The sequence below is a fragment of the Oncorhynchus kisutch genome, linkage group LG24 (genome assembly GCF_002021735.2).
Source record: "Oncorhynchus kisutch isolate 150728-3 linkage group LG24, Okis_V2, whole genome shotgun sequence".
NCBI classification, from domain to species: Eukaryota; Metazoa; Chordata; class Actinopteri; order Salmoniformes; family Salmonidae; genus Oncorhynchus; species Oncorhynchus kisutch.
The window spans coordinates 28,909,984-28,924,244 of NC_034197.2; the positions used below are offsets into that span (position 1 = coordinate 28,909,984).

General features: G+C 41.3%; 2 protein-coding genes across 12 annotated transcripts in view; both read left to right on the forward strand.

Annotated features, from left to right (window-relative positions):
- The window catches only part of LOC109869521 (solute carrier family 12 member 5), a 115,629-nt gene extending 111,831 nt beyond the window's left edge, over positions 1-3,798 (forward strand). Inside the window, exons 26-27 of the mRNA XM_031803432.1 lie at positions 390-3,262; positions 3,741-3,798. Coding sequence (XP_031659292.1) covers positions 390-1,692 — 1,303 coding nt within the window. The 3' untranslated portion in view covers positions 1,693-3,262; positions 3,741-3,798. The remainder of the gene's footprint in view (positions 1-389; positions 3,263-3,740) is intronic.
- On the forward strand, positions 2,860-14,083 carry LOC109869382 (RNA-binding protein 39). Of its 11 annotated transcripts, none has more exons than XM_031803439.1 (18): positions 2,889-3,262; positions 3,741-3,797; positions 4,121-4,173; positions 4,896-5,047; positions 5,388-5,440; positions 5,659-5,859; positions 6,564-6,629; positions 6,746-6,799; positions 6,919-7,036; positions 7,179-7,331; positions 7,445-7,582; positions 8,995-9,060; positions 9,144-9,348; positions 9,607-9,708; positions 11,342-11,456; positions 11,718-11,823; positions 12,524-12,602; positions 13,235-14,078. In XM_031803439.1, the coding sequence occupies exons 9-18, from the start codon at positions 6,974-6,976 to the stop codon at positions 13,333-13,335; spliced, it is 1,128 nt and encodes a 375-aa protein (XP_031659299.1). In that variant the 5' UTR covers positions 2,889-3,262; positions 3,741-3,797; positions 4,121-4,173; positions 4,896-5,047; positions 5,388-5,440; positions 5,659-5,859; positions 6,564-6,629; positions 6,746-6,799; positions 6,919-6,973; the 3' UTR covers positions 13,336-14,078. The 11 variants fall into 11 exon arrangements, with proteins under 11 accessions (XP_020315070.1, XP_031659299.1, XP_020315068.1 ...); XM_031803438.1 differs by lacking the exon at positions 4,121-4,173 and adding an exon at positions 4,004-4,073 and having other exon boundaries at positions 2,898-3,262; XM_020459479.2 differs by lacking the exons at positions 4,121-4,173; positions 4,896-5,047 and adding an exon at positions 10,805-10,837 and having other exon boundaries at positions 13,235-14,083.
- The last annotated feature ends 178 nt before the right edge of the window (positions 14,084-14,261 follow it).

Consider the following 14,261-nt stretch of genomic DNA (forward strand, 5'->3'; position numbering starts at 1 on the left):
ATGTAGCTCAACTTTTTCCAGTGTGAAGTAATTGGTAACTTGGTAAACTATATTTCAGAGTAGCTTTCCACACAATGCCTGGGAGATGGTTTATTGTAAAGGCCAAAGTACAAGTAGTAACGTTGCTCTACAAAGGGGGTGTGGTCTATGCACATCAGTCTTAGTAAAAACTCTAGCAATGTTCTAGGCCTTTCTTATCGAGGGTGAGATGATATAAAGGCAGAGAAAAGCAATTCTGGTCATTTGTCTGAAAAAGCTCTCAACATGAAAAAGCATTCCACCAGTCTGAGGGTGAGACTGCCTGTCCTGGTGCTGGTCCTGGAGGTTCTCCTCCTAGCTCTCTACACTGCCTTTGTAACCTATGACAATGATGCTAATGCTAAACTGCAGAACAATGAGACCAAACCCATGGACAACGCACTGTACCGAGATTACCCATACTTTGCTGACATTCAGGTGATGATATTCATTGGATTTGGGTGCCTTCTGGCCTTCTTCCGTCTCTACGGCTTCAGTGGAATGGTCTTCAATTTCCTGACGGCCACCTTCGCCATCCAGTGGGCCATCCTGGTACAGGGCTACTTCCAGTTCAGCCATGCTGGGAAGATCCACCTGGGGGTCATCAACCTGATCAATGCTGAGTTTGCCTGTGCCGTGGTGCTCATTTCCTTCGGGGCTGTCCTGGGAAAGACCAGCCCAGTGCAGCTTCTAGTCATGGCCCTGCTGGAGGTTCCAGTGTTCTCAGTCAATGAATGGGCCGTGCTCAAGTACCTGAGGATCAACGATGCAGGGGGATCCATCCTCATCCACCTGTTTGCCTGCTATTTCGGCCTGGGTGCAACATTTGTCCTGTACAGGCCACGTCTGAACGAGGGTCACGCCAAGGAGAACACCAGCTACCAGTCAGACATCCTGTCAGTTATGGGCACCCTGTTCCTCTGGGTGTTTTGGCCCTCCTTTAACTCGGCTCTAACCCTGAAGGGAGACGACCAGCACAGGGCCATCCTGCACACCTTCATAGGCCTCAGCTCCTCCACCCTCACAGCCTTCGCCCTCTCTGCCATGCTCAACAAGAATGGCAAGATTACAATGGCCGACATCCAAAACGTGACCCTGGCGGGCGGGGTGACAGTGGGGGCGTCGGTGGACATGATGATCTCCCCTGCGGCTGCGTACGCGCTGGGTGTGATGGGCTGCACCGCCTGCATGCTGGGATACAAGTACCTCAGCCCCTTCCTGGCCCGCCACCTCCGGATCCAGGACCAGTGTGGTATCCACAACCTGCATGGCCTCACAGGACTCATATCCTGTGCCGCAGGGATATATGCCATCCTGACAGCCAGTGAGGAGGTGTATGGACCCAGCATGTATGAGATCTTTAGCCACAGGGCACCTATGGAAGGAGATCCTAAGCTTCTGGAGCTCCAGGAGTTGATCCCTGGTCTGCAGCCAGGTCTGGGGCGCAGTGCCAGGGAACAGGCCCTCTACCAGGTGGCAGCTGTGTTCTCCACTATGGGAGTGGCAGCACTGGGGGGCATATTGACAGGCTTTGTGTTGAAGCTGCCGTATCTCGCATCACCCTCAGATGACCTCTGCTTTGATGATGAGCTATTTTTCAATGTTCCGCCTCATTATGATTGTCCGATGGCCCTAAATGGTCAAATCAAAACTGACGATTCGACAGCATCATAGGGTGCTAGCTATGCATTTAGTTGTATAAATAAGTTTAATGCTGAATGACGGTAAAACATTTAAATTGATTTGATAATCATGCAGTTTAGCAATAGAATAAATCCTCATTCGTGGTTAATGTACTCTGTGATCCATTTCTCTTTCTTGCACTCTCTTTCTTTACAATCCCACATGAGAGGTTTTATGGACACAAACTTGGTTTTGTAACCAAATGAACCATTGGGTTTTTATTTGTACTTATTTTAAGATGTTTTAGTATGCAAGTCTGTGTCTCGCTGCCTAATGAAATCCATTTGTCTATTTTTAGTGGTTTGTAAAAGTGCGTCATCTCATACTGACTACAGAAGCCTCACACACCTGACTGTTAAATGTATTGAGGTCAGAGGGCTTTTGTTTTCAAGTGTGGTACAACATTGGTCATTTTATGTCAAATGACCTGAGAATGAATACAATTTTGCGGTTAGCAAAAAAATTGCAAATGTGGGCACTCAAACCATATGATTATATCATTCATGCAATGTACATTAACATAATACAGAATATTGACATATCCACATTCACATAATACAGAATATTGATACTAATTTGATGACTCTATTAATAAAGAATCTCTCATTTTACAATCCCACTATTGCTTTACACTGTTCCTGCAGTCCTCCTTGCGATGTTTTATTGTGTATACTCAGATTTAGATCATGTTTAGTGGAGTGGTGAAAGGTATTTTACAGCTACTTAAAGGGTCACAAAGTCTGATGGCCAACATGAAGTAAGCTATTATGCAACTACTAAGGTGACCCTTTAGCATGCAGAGAGGCCTTGAGTGCAAAATTCTTAGCTAGGGACTAATATTTTTCCTGGTTAGGAAATTCTCCTGATCTTGTGAATTTATTTCCTGACATCAAACAAGTGTTTGAAAATTGAAAGAGGTTGTTATTCTACAGCCAAATTACAGTCGTAAAGAGCCAGACATGTTTATTCCCCACAAAAAAACACTAAATAAATAAATAAAAGGTTGGCTACATAGCTCTGTTCTATGATCATATCTGTGCAGGGGAGGTAATGCAGTCCTAGGAGGCATTTGTTTTTCACATTTTGTGTGATTTGATCTAATATTCCGGTAGGTGGCGGTAAAGTACCATATTGAGAAGAGAGAGGCGGTGGAGTAGCCTTTCTAGATAGCTAGGACAAACAACCCCGCCTTCCTCGAGGCTTGAGTGCAGAGCGCCATTTTAGAGAGGCAAAGGAAGTTGTTTTGTGAAACAACTTCAAACGCTTGAAAGGCGAAGAAAGATAACTAATATAAAGCTAAATACTTTACGGGCTGTTACTGATAATTTCGTTGGGTAATACGTAGTCTAGAGAGAGAGCATTTTCTGGAGCGATTATTTTGAATCTGTTGGCAGGAACAGCAGCAGGCGAATCCGAGGTCAAATTGGGCCTATTTTAGAAGGAGGCAACGGTAGTTCGCAGGCTAGCTCACTGGCTGATTGGTTAGCTTGCTAGCTAGGTAACTATTCATTTTCTGGTCACAGAAAAAGAAGCAGACGGGACGGTGGGACAAATCCCTGCGGTAAATTACTATTGCACATCTTCCTTAGATAGTAGTAAACGAACGTTGGCTAGTTAGTTAGCTAACGCCAGTTACGTTACTAGTAAACATCTTGCTAGCTAAATGTCTTAGCTATAGTTCTTAATCAGCTACTGTAGGTAGCTATAACTAGTCTAGCTAACATTAGCTAGCTGTAAGCTGCAGCCTAACGTGTAGGAGTGTTGGTCAAATGCATTGGAATGTTCCACAGTTGATGCTCTGTGTTGTCAGCTGGGAACTATTTAGCTAGCTAGTTAGCTGCCCAGCTAAAATGTAGTTATTGTTAGAACATTCAACTAGCTACTGGTAGCTAGCTAACAGTTTTTCTAACTAACGTTAGCTAGATTGCTAACTAACGTTATATTCTGTGGCCGCAGTAGACCTAACGAATTCTATATGAATGTAATGTTTTTATCTTGTGACTAAACATGAGTTGATTGTATCTTGTTTTCTCTTGCAGGAGACCATGGCAGACGATTTTGACATTGAGGCTATGCTAGAGGCTCCATACAGAAAGGTGGGTAGAATTGCCAGGCTTGTATGTTTTTTTTGTGCATTCACTATTTGCTGATCTAGTATCATCTTGCTGCTCAGAGATGTATAAGTTCGCTATTATTGATAGTTAAATGATTGTGTGTGCCTCTCAATGTATGAATGTGGTGTGTGATGCAGTCAGACATAATCCAAAATTCTCAATAAACGCCCATCTATCTTTCTTTGTAGACTTGCCTAATGATATCTCACCTCTACTCCCATGAATTCACCTTTGATTCCAGTGTGAACTGTGAAAAAAGTAAGGTAGTAATTGCGCAATGTATTGATGTACTGTGATCCCCCTAGGACAAAAAGAGCCTCATCTTAGAACATCCTATCACCTGTTCGGTTGCAACAAGGTGAATGCAAATGGATGATAATCAGCGCATTTTACCTCACATGCAAAGGAGACAGTATTTAAAATTTCTGTTGACATGGTAACTAACGGCATTGTTCCACCATGTTTACACCTGTTAGTTAGATTGACCGTGATACCAGTAGTTCTGGCACATATTCTATTTATATGCATTGACATTTGTTATGCATCGTTGTCAAGTAAGTCGGACCTGAAATAGACCTTACGTGTGTTAGTACTTTTACCCTTACATGTCTTTTCGTAGATTAGTCTACTGACTCATAGTATACGTTGTTTTACAAATCATTGATATGGCTTAAATGTGTAGTCATGATTTTGCAGAGGTCAACAGAGTAAGCTATTGATAACTTTGAAATATGAATACTGTCTCCATGCCCAAGTCTATTGATTCCGATTCGTAAATCAGCATCTTGACTTTGCATGCCTTTTAACACCAGTAATATTCAAAGTTTATTTTCTTATTACAACTTATTTAAGATTTTCATTTCAAGATTTCATTTCCATGATACATTTAGTTATTGATTTCACCAATAAGAATAGTTTTCCCCTCATGAAATACAAGCCAAAATGGATCACCTCCATTCAGCCGGCACTAAAAGAACAAACATAGGTCATTTAACATGAGGCTGAACTAGTGGATTTTTTCTTTTCAGTTTTTCTTGGGAGTCCATATTACTAAGCAGTGTGAATCCCTGTTTGCTTCAGGGCGAGATGTGTGACAGAGGTGGCATCGAACTCTTACATTCCAAGAAGGAAAATGGGTGAAGATCACTGGACTGGCACCAACCACAGGATCTCTTTTAGTGGCTGTGGGCCAAGCATGGCCTCAGTGGGCTTAGGAACAGATAGTGGTATTGGTACGACAAAGCAGGAGGGGTGGGGTTGAGATGACCAAACTGTTACCATGGCTTACTGTAGCATGCCAAAATGTTAGATACTTTCCCCATACACCTTGACTTTTGGTTGGATTGAGTACTGTACAGTATGTAGTTTTAACAGTGGGTGGGGGGTGGGGGTGGAACTCTACAGGGGCTGTAGATGGACCACCTTAGATACTTCTCCAAACATATCAGTAATGTTAACAGTATTTTTACTAAATGAATATATTCTGTATTTTCTTGTTCCCTCCCCTTACCCCTGACGACTTGCAATGTTTCCTCTACGTCCTCATGATGTTCTTCTATCGACCCTGCTTAGGATGAGATCAAGTCCTCTAGCGCTAATGGACATGAGGAGCGCAGTAGTAAGAAGTAAGTACTGAGTTTTAAACTTGTGCTATTTGCTAAACCGTCTTCACATTATCTGGTCAGTTAGCTATCTACAGTTTGTCAGGTTTTAATCATGTAACCTTTACAAAACTACATCAGTAATGGACAGAAGATGTTGTTTCAAGTATCTGTTAACAACTGTATTATTTATTATTATTATTCCTTGACTTGCACTCTGACAATCTCAACTTGTGTTCCAGGAAAAAGAGGAGCCACAGTAGGAGTAGTCGGAGCCCGAGCTCTGACAAGCGCAGAAGCAAGAGCAAAGACAGGAAGAAGAGCCGGGACAGGAAGAGGAGCAAGAGTCGGGAGAAGAAACGCAGCCGCAGTAAGGAGCGCCGCCGCAGCGGCTCCCATAGCAGGGAGCGTGCCGGGCGCTACAGAGGACGCCGCAGCCCCTTGTATGTATAGAGATATTCCAATTTTGGCGTCCCTTATCTGTGTTGTCTACTTCCCACATTTTGGTGGGGAATAGTCTGCTTTATCATTTCAATGTAGGTAATTTATTTTTCCCCCCTTGAAAGCTGGCAGTACAAATGTTGATGATGAAATGAAACAGGATTTTGTATTTGACAGCGGTATAGTAAAAAAAAACATCTAGGGTATGGTGGTTGACTTCTGTGTGGATGTTCAGGCATGAGGTGGATAAATAATGCTGTAGCCCTTGTTTTGTCCTCAGGTCAACCCCGTTTATTACTCCTTTCTTACTTCCTCTTTCAGCTGAGTGTCATGTGACTGGGCTGATTTAGCCTTTGTGTTTCAAGAGAAGTAGAGTACACAAAGTAGGCCCAAGTGGGGGTGGAGGCTGTTGTAGGGCCCATTTTGACTGTCGCCTTTATGAATGAGAAAGTGTTCATCATTCATACTATGCAGCTATGCAGTTTCCTCCACAGATAGTCAGTGTGTCCCTGAAACTTAAAGCCGAACACATAGGCATGAATTGTACTCTTAGGCATATTAAGCTACTCCGTTGAGGTCATTGGTAATTAAATATACACTTAACACATATTATACACTTAACACTTATTAAAAACCAACACAGTTTGAAATATAATCATCAGTAGTAGGCATACATACTGAGCTGAACCTTGTTTTACACCCCTAGTTTGGGGCCAAAATTTAACGGTGGTCCAGGAGGGAAGAATGGCCCACCACATGCCAACAAACTAAGGTTTTTATGATTAAATTCTTTGTGATATGACGTGTTGGTGGTTGGCTGTCTTGTCATTAAAGTATTAATGTAAAGTCTGGGTTAGAACTAACTCTTGTGATTGTTACTTTTTTCAGTCGTAGGCGCTCAAGAAGTCGTAGTCCCTTCAAGAAAGACAAGAGTCCAGTAAGGTGAGATACACAGCTGGATTGTCTAGTTAGAAGCTCTCGTGGTTTCAGATCAGTTTTGTGAACTGGAATTATTTTCTCACTGTCCATCAAAAAAGTGTTTATCTGTTTTCTTTTTCAAGGCAACCAATTGACAACCTGACCCCAGAGGAGAGGGATGCCCGTACTGTGTTCTGTATGCAGCTGGCAGCCAGAATCAGACCACGAGATCTAGAGGACTTCTTCTCTGCTGTGGGGAAAGTCAGTATTCACAGTTTACACACATTTTAAAGTAGAAGCCTGAAATATGTCAAGATCAAGACTTTATTTTGACAAAGCATTTAGCTAATGGTCAATAGGAAGGTACGCACTCTTGACACACTTGCTATTTTATCCCCTGTAGGTGAGAGACGTGAGGATGATCTCCGATAGAAACTCCAGGAGGTCAAAGGGCATCGCCTACATTGAGTTTCTGGAGGCGAATTCGGTCCCATTGGCTATTGGCTTGACTGGACAGAGACTTCTTGGAGTGCCCATCATTGTCCAGGCCTCTCAGGTAATTGGTTTAACCATAACATTTTTAGAAATGATGGAATTAGTAAATGTGATGTCACCTTTCACAACTAACTTGGCAGATGGCATAGACTCACCATTTTTGTGTGTGTGCAGGCTGAGAAGAACAGAGCAGCAGCAATGGCCAACAACCTTCAGAAGGGTAATGCTGGCCCCATGCGGCTGTACGTGGGCTCTCTGCACTTCAACATCACAGAGGACATGCTGCGAGGCATCTTCGAGCCTTTCGGAAGGGTAAGGAGGAAACCCCATTACTTGTCATGTATGTTAACCTGTTATGGCTGCAATCCCGATACCGGGATCGATATGACAACTACCAGTGAAAATAGAGGGCGCCAAAATTAAAACCACAGAAATCTCATAATTACAATTCCTAAAACATACATGTGTCTTATATCATTTTAAAGCTATTCTCATTGTTAATCCCACCAAAGTGTCTGATTTCAAATAGGCTTTTCAGCGAAAGCACTACAAACTATTATGTTAGGTCTCCACCAAACCACAATAAGCACAGCCATTTTCCAGCTAAATATAGCCTTCACAAAAACCAGAAATAAAGATAATTCAAGGTTAGTGATGAATTTTATCTTGGCGCGTTAGAGTTTACATTGGCGCGTTAGATTGACTAGTTCCAAACATATCAAGTGATTTTGCATAGCCACATCATTCAACAGAAATACTCATCATAAATGTAGATGATAATATAGTTATACACATGGAATTATAGATATACCACTCCTCAATGCAACCGCTGTGTCAGATTTCAAAAAATGTATGGAAAAAGAAATGCATGCAATAATCTGAGACGGCGGTCAATTTAAAAACACCATAGCCTCAAAGATGGCGTCAATATAAACAAGACATGATAAATATTCCCTTCCCTTTGATCTACATCAGAAAGCACTACAGGAATCCCAGGTCCACAAATGTTTGTTTTGTTCGAAAATGTCTGTTATTTATGTCCAAATACCTTCTTTTGTTCGAGCGTTTGATATACATATCCAAACGCTAATTCTGGTCAGCGTTATATTGGACAAAAACTTCAAAGGGTGATATTACCGGTCGAAGAAACATTTCAAACTAAGTACAGAATCAATCATTAGGATGTTTTTAACATATAGCTTCAATAAAGTTCCAACCGGAGTATTCTTGTCTTCGTGAGCAATGGAAGGCAAGTGACTACCATGGGGAAAAGGTGAGATCACAAAATGGCTGCTTGATGGACATCTGATATATTCTGCTCTCATTCACTCCCTCAACAACATAGAAGCCTCATTATAATTTCTATTGGTGGTTGACATCTAGTGGAACCCCTAGGCAGTGCAACATCATTCATATCTCAAGGAGATTTCATTGGGGACTCTGGTGAATACATACAATACATTTGATTTCAACTCAGGATTTTGCCTGCCAATGAGTTCTGTTATACTCACAGATATCATTCAAACAGTTTTAGAAACTTCAGTGTTTTCTATCCAATACTAATGCTAATATTTGCATATTATTAACTATGACTGAGGAGCAGGCCGTTTGATATGGGCACCTTTCATCCAAGCTACTCAATACTGCCCCTGCAGCCATAAAAAGTTAACCTCAATTTTCCACTAACTCTGTTGTATCTAACTGGATGTTGTTTTCCTTAACAGATTGAGAGCATACAGCTGATGATGGACAGTGAAACTGCACGATCCAAAGGATATGGTTTCATCTCAGTAAGTTCCTGATTCCAAAAGTGTGTGTGTATGTGCCGTGTTATTTAGCTGATTTCCTACTGGATGACTGTGTGTAATTGTAGTTTGCAGATGCAGAGTGCGCTAAGAAAGCATTGGAGCAGTTGAATGGCTTTGAGCTGGCCGGACGGCCCATGAAGGTTGGTAACGTGACAGAACGCACCGACTCCTCCACCGCCAGCTCCTTCCTGGACAACGACGAGCTGGAGAGGACGGGCATTGACCTGGGCACCACCGGGCGCCTGCAGCTCATGGCCCGGCTGGCAGAGGGTGAGCTATTAGCTGATGTTTTTGAGTGAATGTAGTTTCTTTTGTGCTCAAAATTGCCATTGGGTTTATTAGTCAGCAGTTAGTAAAAGTTGAGCTTAGTATTCAATATCTCCACCTGTTGTGATGAAATGTAAAACCTATTTTATCAACCAAGGTGTTGTTACCCCAGTTGACCTCTAATCACTCCAATATGTGTGCTCAAGTTGTTTTAAATAGCATTGAACAGACTTGATGCTAATGAATACTTGTTTCCCTCAGGTACTGGTCTTCAGATTCCTCCAGCTGCACAACAGGCTCTACAGATGAGTGGTTCCATGCACTCCTCTTCAATCCACTTCGGCAACATGGCAGCTGGTACAGGTACTCACATGATCTATACTGTATGCAACATGTCACACTACATATTGTGGAATGAACTACTCACTGGCCTCATCTTAAGACACGGCAGACATGCCTCTCCTGAAAGGAGAAAAGTTCAAAACCTGTGATTTTGAATTTTAAGCTTTATTGATACCTCATGCTAATGTGAAATGTACTAAGTTTGCTTTGGCTGTTGATCATAACTAATTCTAGAGGTACATAGCAAATGAGAGCTGTCAGACCTCCAGTGGCAGGATGGTTTCCAGTGAACGATGAATGCAAAGTGGGTTCAAATGATCTGGAGACTGCGTGGGTTCAAATGATCTGGAGACTGCGTGGGTTCAAATGATCTGGAGACTGCGTGGGTTCAAATGATCTGGAGACTGCGTGGGTTCAAATAAACTGCTTCTGTGACCACCAGTATTTGATCATCTCAAATGTACCACCATAAGACTTCTCATCCTTTCTCACTATCGTTTATCTTTTAATGATCTCTTCCACATTTATCTAATGGATCCACACGTAAACACTAAATGCCAATCTGCCATTGCCACCAATACTCCTTTATGTGGTATGTTCATCGCTTCTGACCACATCCCTGCAACAACCTGCCATGTCAGCTTTTGGTGAAAGACATCTCAGAGACTTACTCTATCTGAAAGATGTTTTCTTCCCTCACTATGACACTGCGTGAAAAGAGGACATTGAATATAATGGGCAACTGGTGGGAAACCTATAATGAGTTAGCATCATTCAAGTCAACCTGTGTGTTTTGTCTTGCCAAAGCCAGCAATTTGTCTTACTAAGTGAATGGACACTTACAACTTGCTGAAACACTATAATGTTAGATGGAATGCTGATATTGAACTAACATGCAGAAACAGGAGAACCTTAGCTTCTCTTTGTTTGCCTTATGGTATGGATGTCCACCTGTAGCAACTAGGTCTAATGGTATGATGTGCACTGCAGTGTAGTAAGTAAATGGTCTTGGCTATGCTCTTCATCTATTGTGCATCTTTCCATCCTCACAACCTAAATAATTTCCCCTTTCCAGCCTAAGTGCAAGTTTTTAACTTCTCTTCTTCTAATCTTTTAGACATACAAGCCAGGCTGAACCCACCCCCTGAAGGTGAATGTGAAAGATTGGAGTGCACAATTTATCAAATCTGCACACAATTTAATGCTCATCTAAAATAAATCCTTTCAAGTTCTCACGTTTCAAACCAGAGTGAAATCTCCCATGGTCCTTTTTTCTTGTTGTGGTCTGAAATACTGAATTCACAGTATGCATATAAATGCTTTTCTTGTTTAAGCCAAATAAGATTCTCAAGCTCTCCGTATACATCTTCTCTGGTTTTCTTGTGTGTAACTACATTTTGTCCAACAGTGCATTGAAACAACACGGAAGAAAGACCAGTCCGGGAACTTTTACATGTATTCATTGAGTGCTTGTTAAAGGGGGGAGGTAATCAAATTTACTAAGTCAACCTGATGATTAAGTCGGATGCAGGGTTGGGGTCAATTACAGTTTGTTCAGGAGCTGACGGTCAATTCAACAGACAGGAATTCAACTGCACTTGACCCCCCTGGTGAGAAGGACCTCTGTTAATGATGCTGTCATCTCCTTTTACAGCTGTTGCCAACCCTGCCCTGAACCTGGGTCCAAGCATGAACCAGGCCATGAACCTCCCAACTCAACCACTGGCTACACACTGCCTACAGCTGTCCAACATGTTCAGCCCACAGTCGTAAGACACTACTTTCCCCTTTTCATTTCATGATGGCAGAAACCATTGTTTTAGAACTTTGATTCACTGAACTAGGTTCACAAATGCATCACCAAATGTAAGATTAGGGTACAATTGGGGAGATACTAAATAACTGTCAACTCATTGATTATGGCTTTTTTTCTGGGAGCCAAAAGGGCGTAACTTTTCATTTCATGAAGCTTGCTTAGGCGAGTCATTAGTATGTGAAGAAGGGGTTGAAACGACCTGCCTCCTTTCCAGGGAAAATGAGCCTGGTTGGGACATTGAGATTCAAGATGACGTCATGGAGGAGTGCAACAAACATGGTGGAATTGTCCATATATATGTCGACAAGAACTCACCTCAGGTAAGACCCTTTTAAAATGCACTATAGAGGTGGATAGTTCTAAACTGGTCCAGCAAATTATGCACTTTGCCCCCCAAAAATTAGGTGCTGCATGTTTTATATAATGGTAAAATGTAGAATGTTACGTTAATTTCAAGATCAATTATAGCCTTACGTCCATCAAATTGTCTGTTGCAGCTTGCCAAGTACCTCAACCCCACAATTTCATCCACTGAGTTTAGTGCAGACTATTTATAAAAAATATACATATATTTAAAAAAAATAAAAATATGGCCCCGAGTCTCTGCAGTTATTTCAAAATGTTAACCCTTGTACCTATGTTTGTACTCTGTTGCTTGCCTTTGTTTGCTGAAATCCATACTTTTTAATAAAACGTTAATGAAATACAGCCACAGTGTTTCCTTGTTGAGATTCAATTGGCACATGTGCTGAGTTGCCATCTTAGAGCAACAGCAATGAGGAAAGAGTCAGTTGTATTTGATTTCAGCAAACAAAGGCACGCAACAACCGAAGCCAAACATGGGTACACAGTAAGGGTTTAAGAATTTACATTTGGAAAGTATCGACTGCATAGCAAGTCGGAGGTTCATTTAAAAAAAAAAAATCTAGTCTGCGCTCAACTCTGTGGATTTGAGGTACTTGGGCAATGTTGCAGATCGATAGATGTTTTATTGCCCTTACCGCTTCCTTTCTCTTATAGGGCAACGTGTACGTAAAATGCCCCACTATCCCAACAGCGATGGCTGCGGTGAATGCCCTACATGGACGGTGGTTTGCAGGTGTGTATCCTTGTACCAATGCATTCTATAGGGTCATTCTTTGATATTTACATGCCTTGCATTTATATCAGTTATGTTTGAGGCATGGGATAATGGGAAGTAATCGAAACAAAACTACCATGTTAGCACAGAGTTTCTAAACCCAGGCTTGCCAAAATTCTTAGTTGATAATTTAATAGAAATGTGAAGGCACAATCAAGATTTGAGCAAATGTCTCAAGTAGCTGAACATTTTATTACTCCAACCTTGTAAAAGTGACAAACTGGCACATTTTAGACAAAAACAACTTTTATATTGACGGGGTGCCTTTGATTTGACGGCCTGCACATGCAGTTTGGCACGAGACCACCGTTAAACGCATTTTCTCTTTCTACGCATGAGCTTAGTTAGCCAACATCGCCTACAAGTGTGATCAGGGATTTCTATAGGCTAACTGCTTCTCCAATCTTCCTACTGTACTGTATTTTATTTTAGGTTCAAGTGAGTTGTGCTGCTGCTGATTAAAACATTTTTATCTCTAGCTAGAATGTTTTTTTTATTTTAGAAATCTGCTTTCTACATTCATAAATAACTTGTTCATATGTGTTAGACAAGTAATGATGCAAGTTTATTGATTTTTTTTTTCTCCGTAGGTAAAATGATCACTGCGGCGTACGTACCCCTCCCAACCTACCATAACCTTTTCCCTGATTCAGTAACGGCCACCCAGCTACTGATGCCTTCGCGGCGATAAGTCTGCCATGCATGGCGTAGATGTTGCAACGCCTGTGGGCTTCAAAATGTACATAATGTTTGCTAATATGTTGGGAACTTATTTACCAGAGTAGCAAAATACTGCACCAGTCCACCCAATCTTCATTCAGAAATACAAAAGGTTTTGAAGGATATTTGTTTTATTGTTCAATCTGACAGCCATCAGGCTGAGCTTGAGTTCTGTATCCGCACATTTCTGTTGGTGCACTTGCGCAAATTACGTTGTGTGTTTCAACCTTCAAGGAGTTGTTATACAGTGATAAGTGGGTACTAAGTAGATTTAAGTTGAAACTGACCACAAAAGAACCCATTTTGGGGATAACCCCAAACTCTGATTCTAAGTGCAGTTTGCTCTGTCCTCATCCAATTACCACTTATCATTGTACGTTTTGTCATTCAGTTCGGCTTTAGAAATTGATTTGCCCAGTAAGTTTTTCAGTTAATGTGTTAAATGAAAAGAACAATGCCTACAAACACCCAAAAACAGATCTATTTTTTTGTTGTTAACAACTTCAAGGTATTCATTGTGTTTGAGATCACTAAGTTTTTAACATTTTTAATCAAGACTTGATTTTGTAAAAACTCTTGATTTAAAATTTACTATCAAAATAAGTGATTTGGGTGGTTCAATTGTGATGTGCATTTTGTCTTGTTGACATTGGATTGTTTCATCTGGAATGAAGGGGGATGTGAAATATGTGTTTGTAATAAAATCCTAGTTTACAACAGCTGTTCTTGTGGTTTACACTCAGACCTTTTAATAATTACTGTTTTAATTAGAGGTTGACCAATTATGATTTTTTTTCAACGCAGATACTGATTATTGGAGGACTAAAAAAGCCGATACCGCTTAATCGGCCAATTTGTATTTATTTGTAATAATGACAATCACAACAATACTGAATG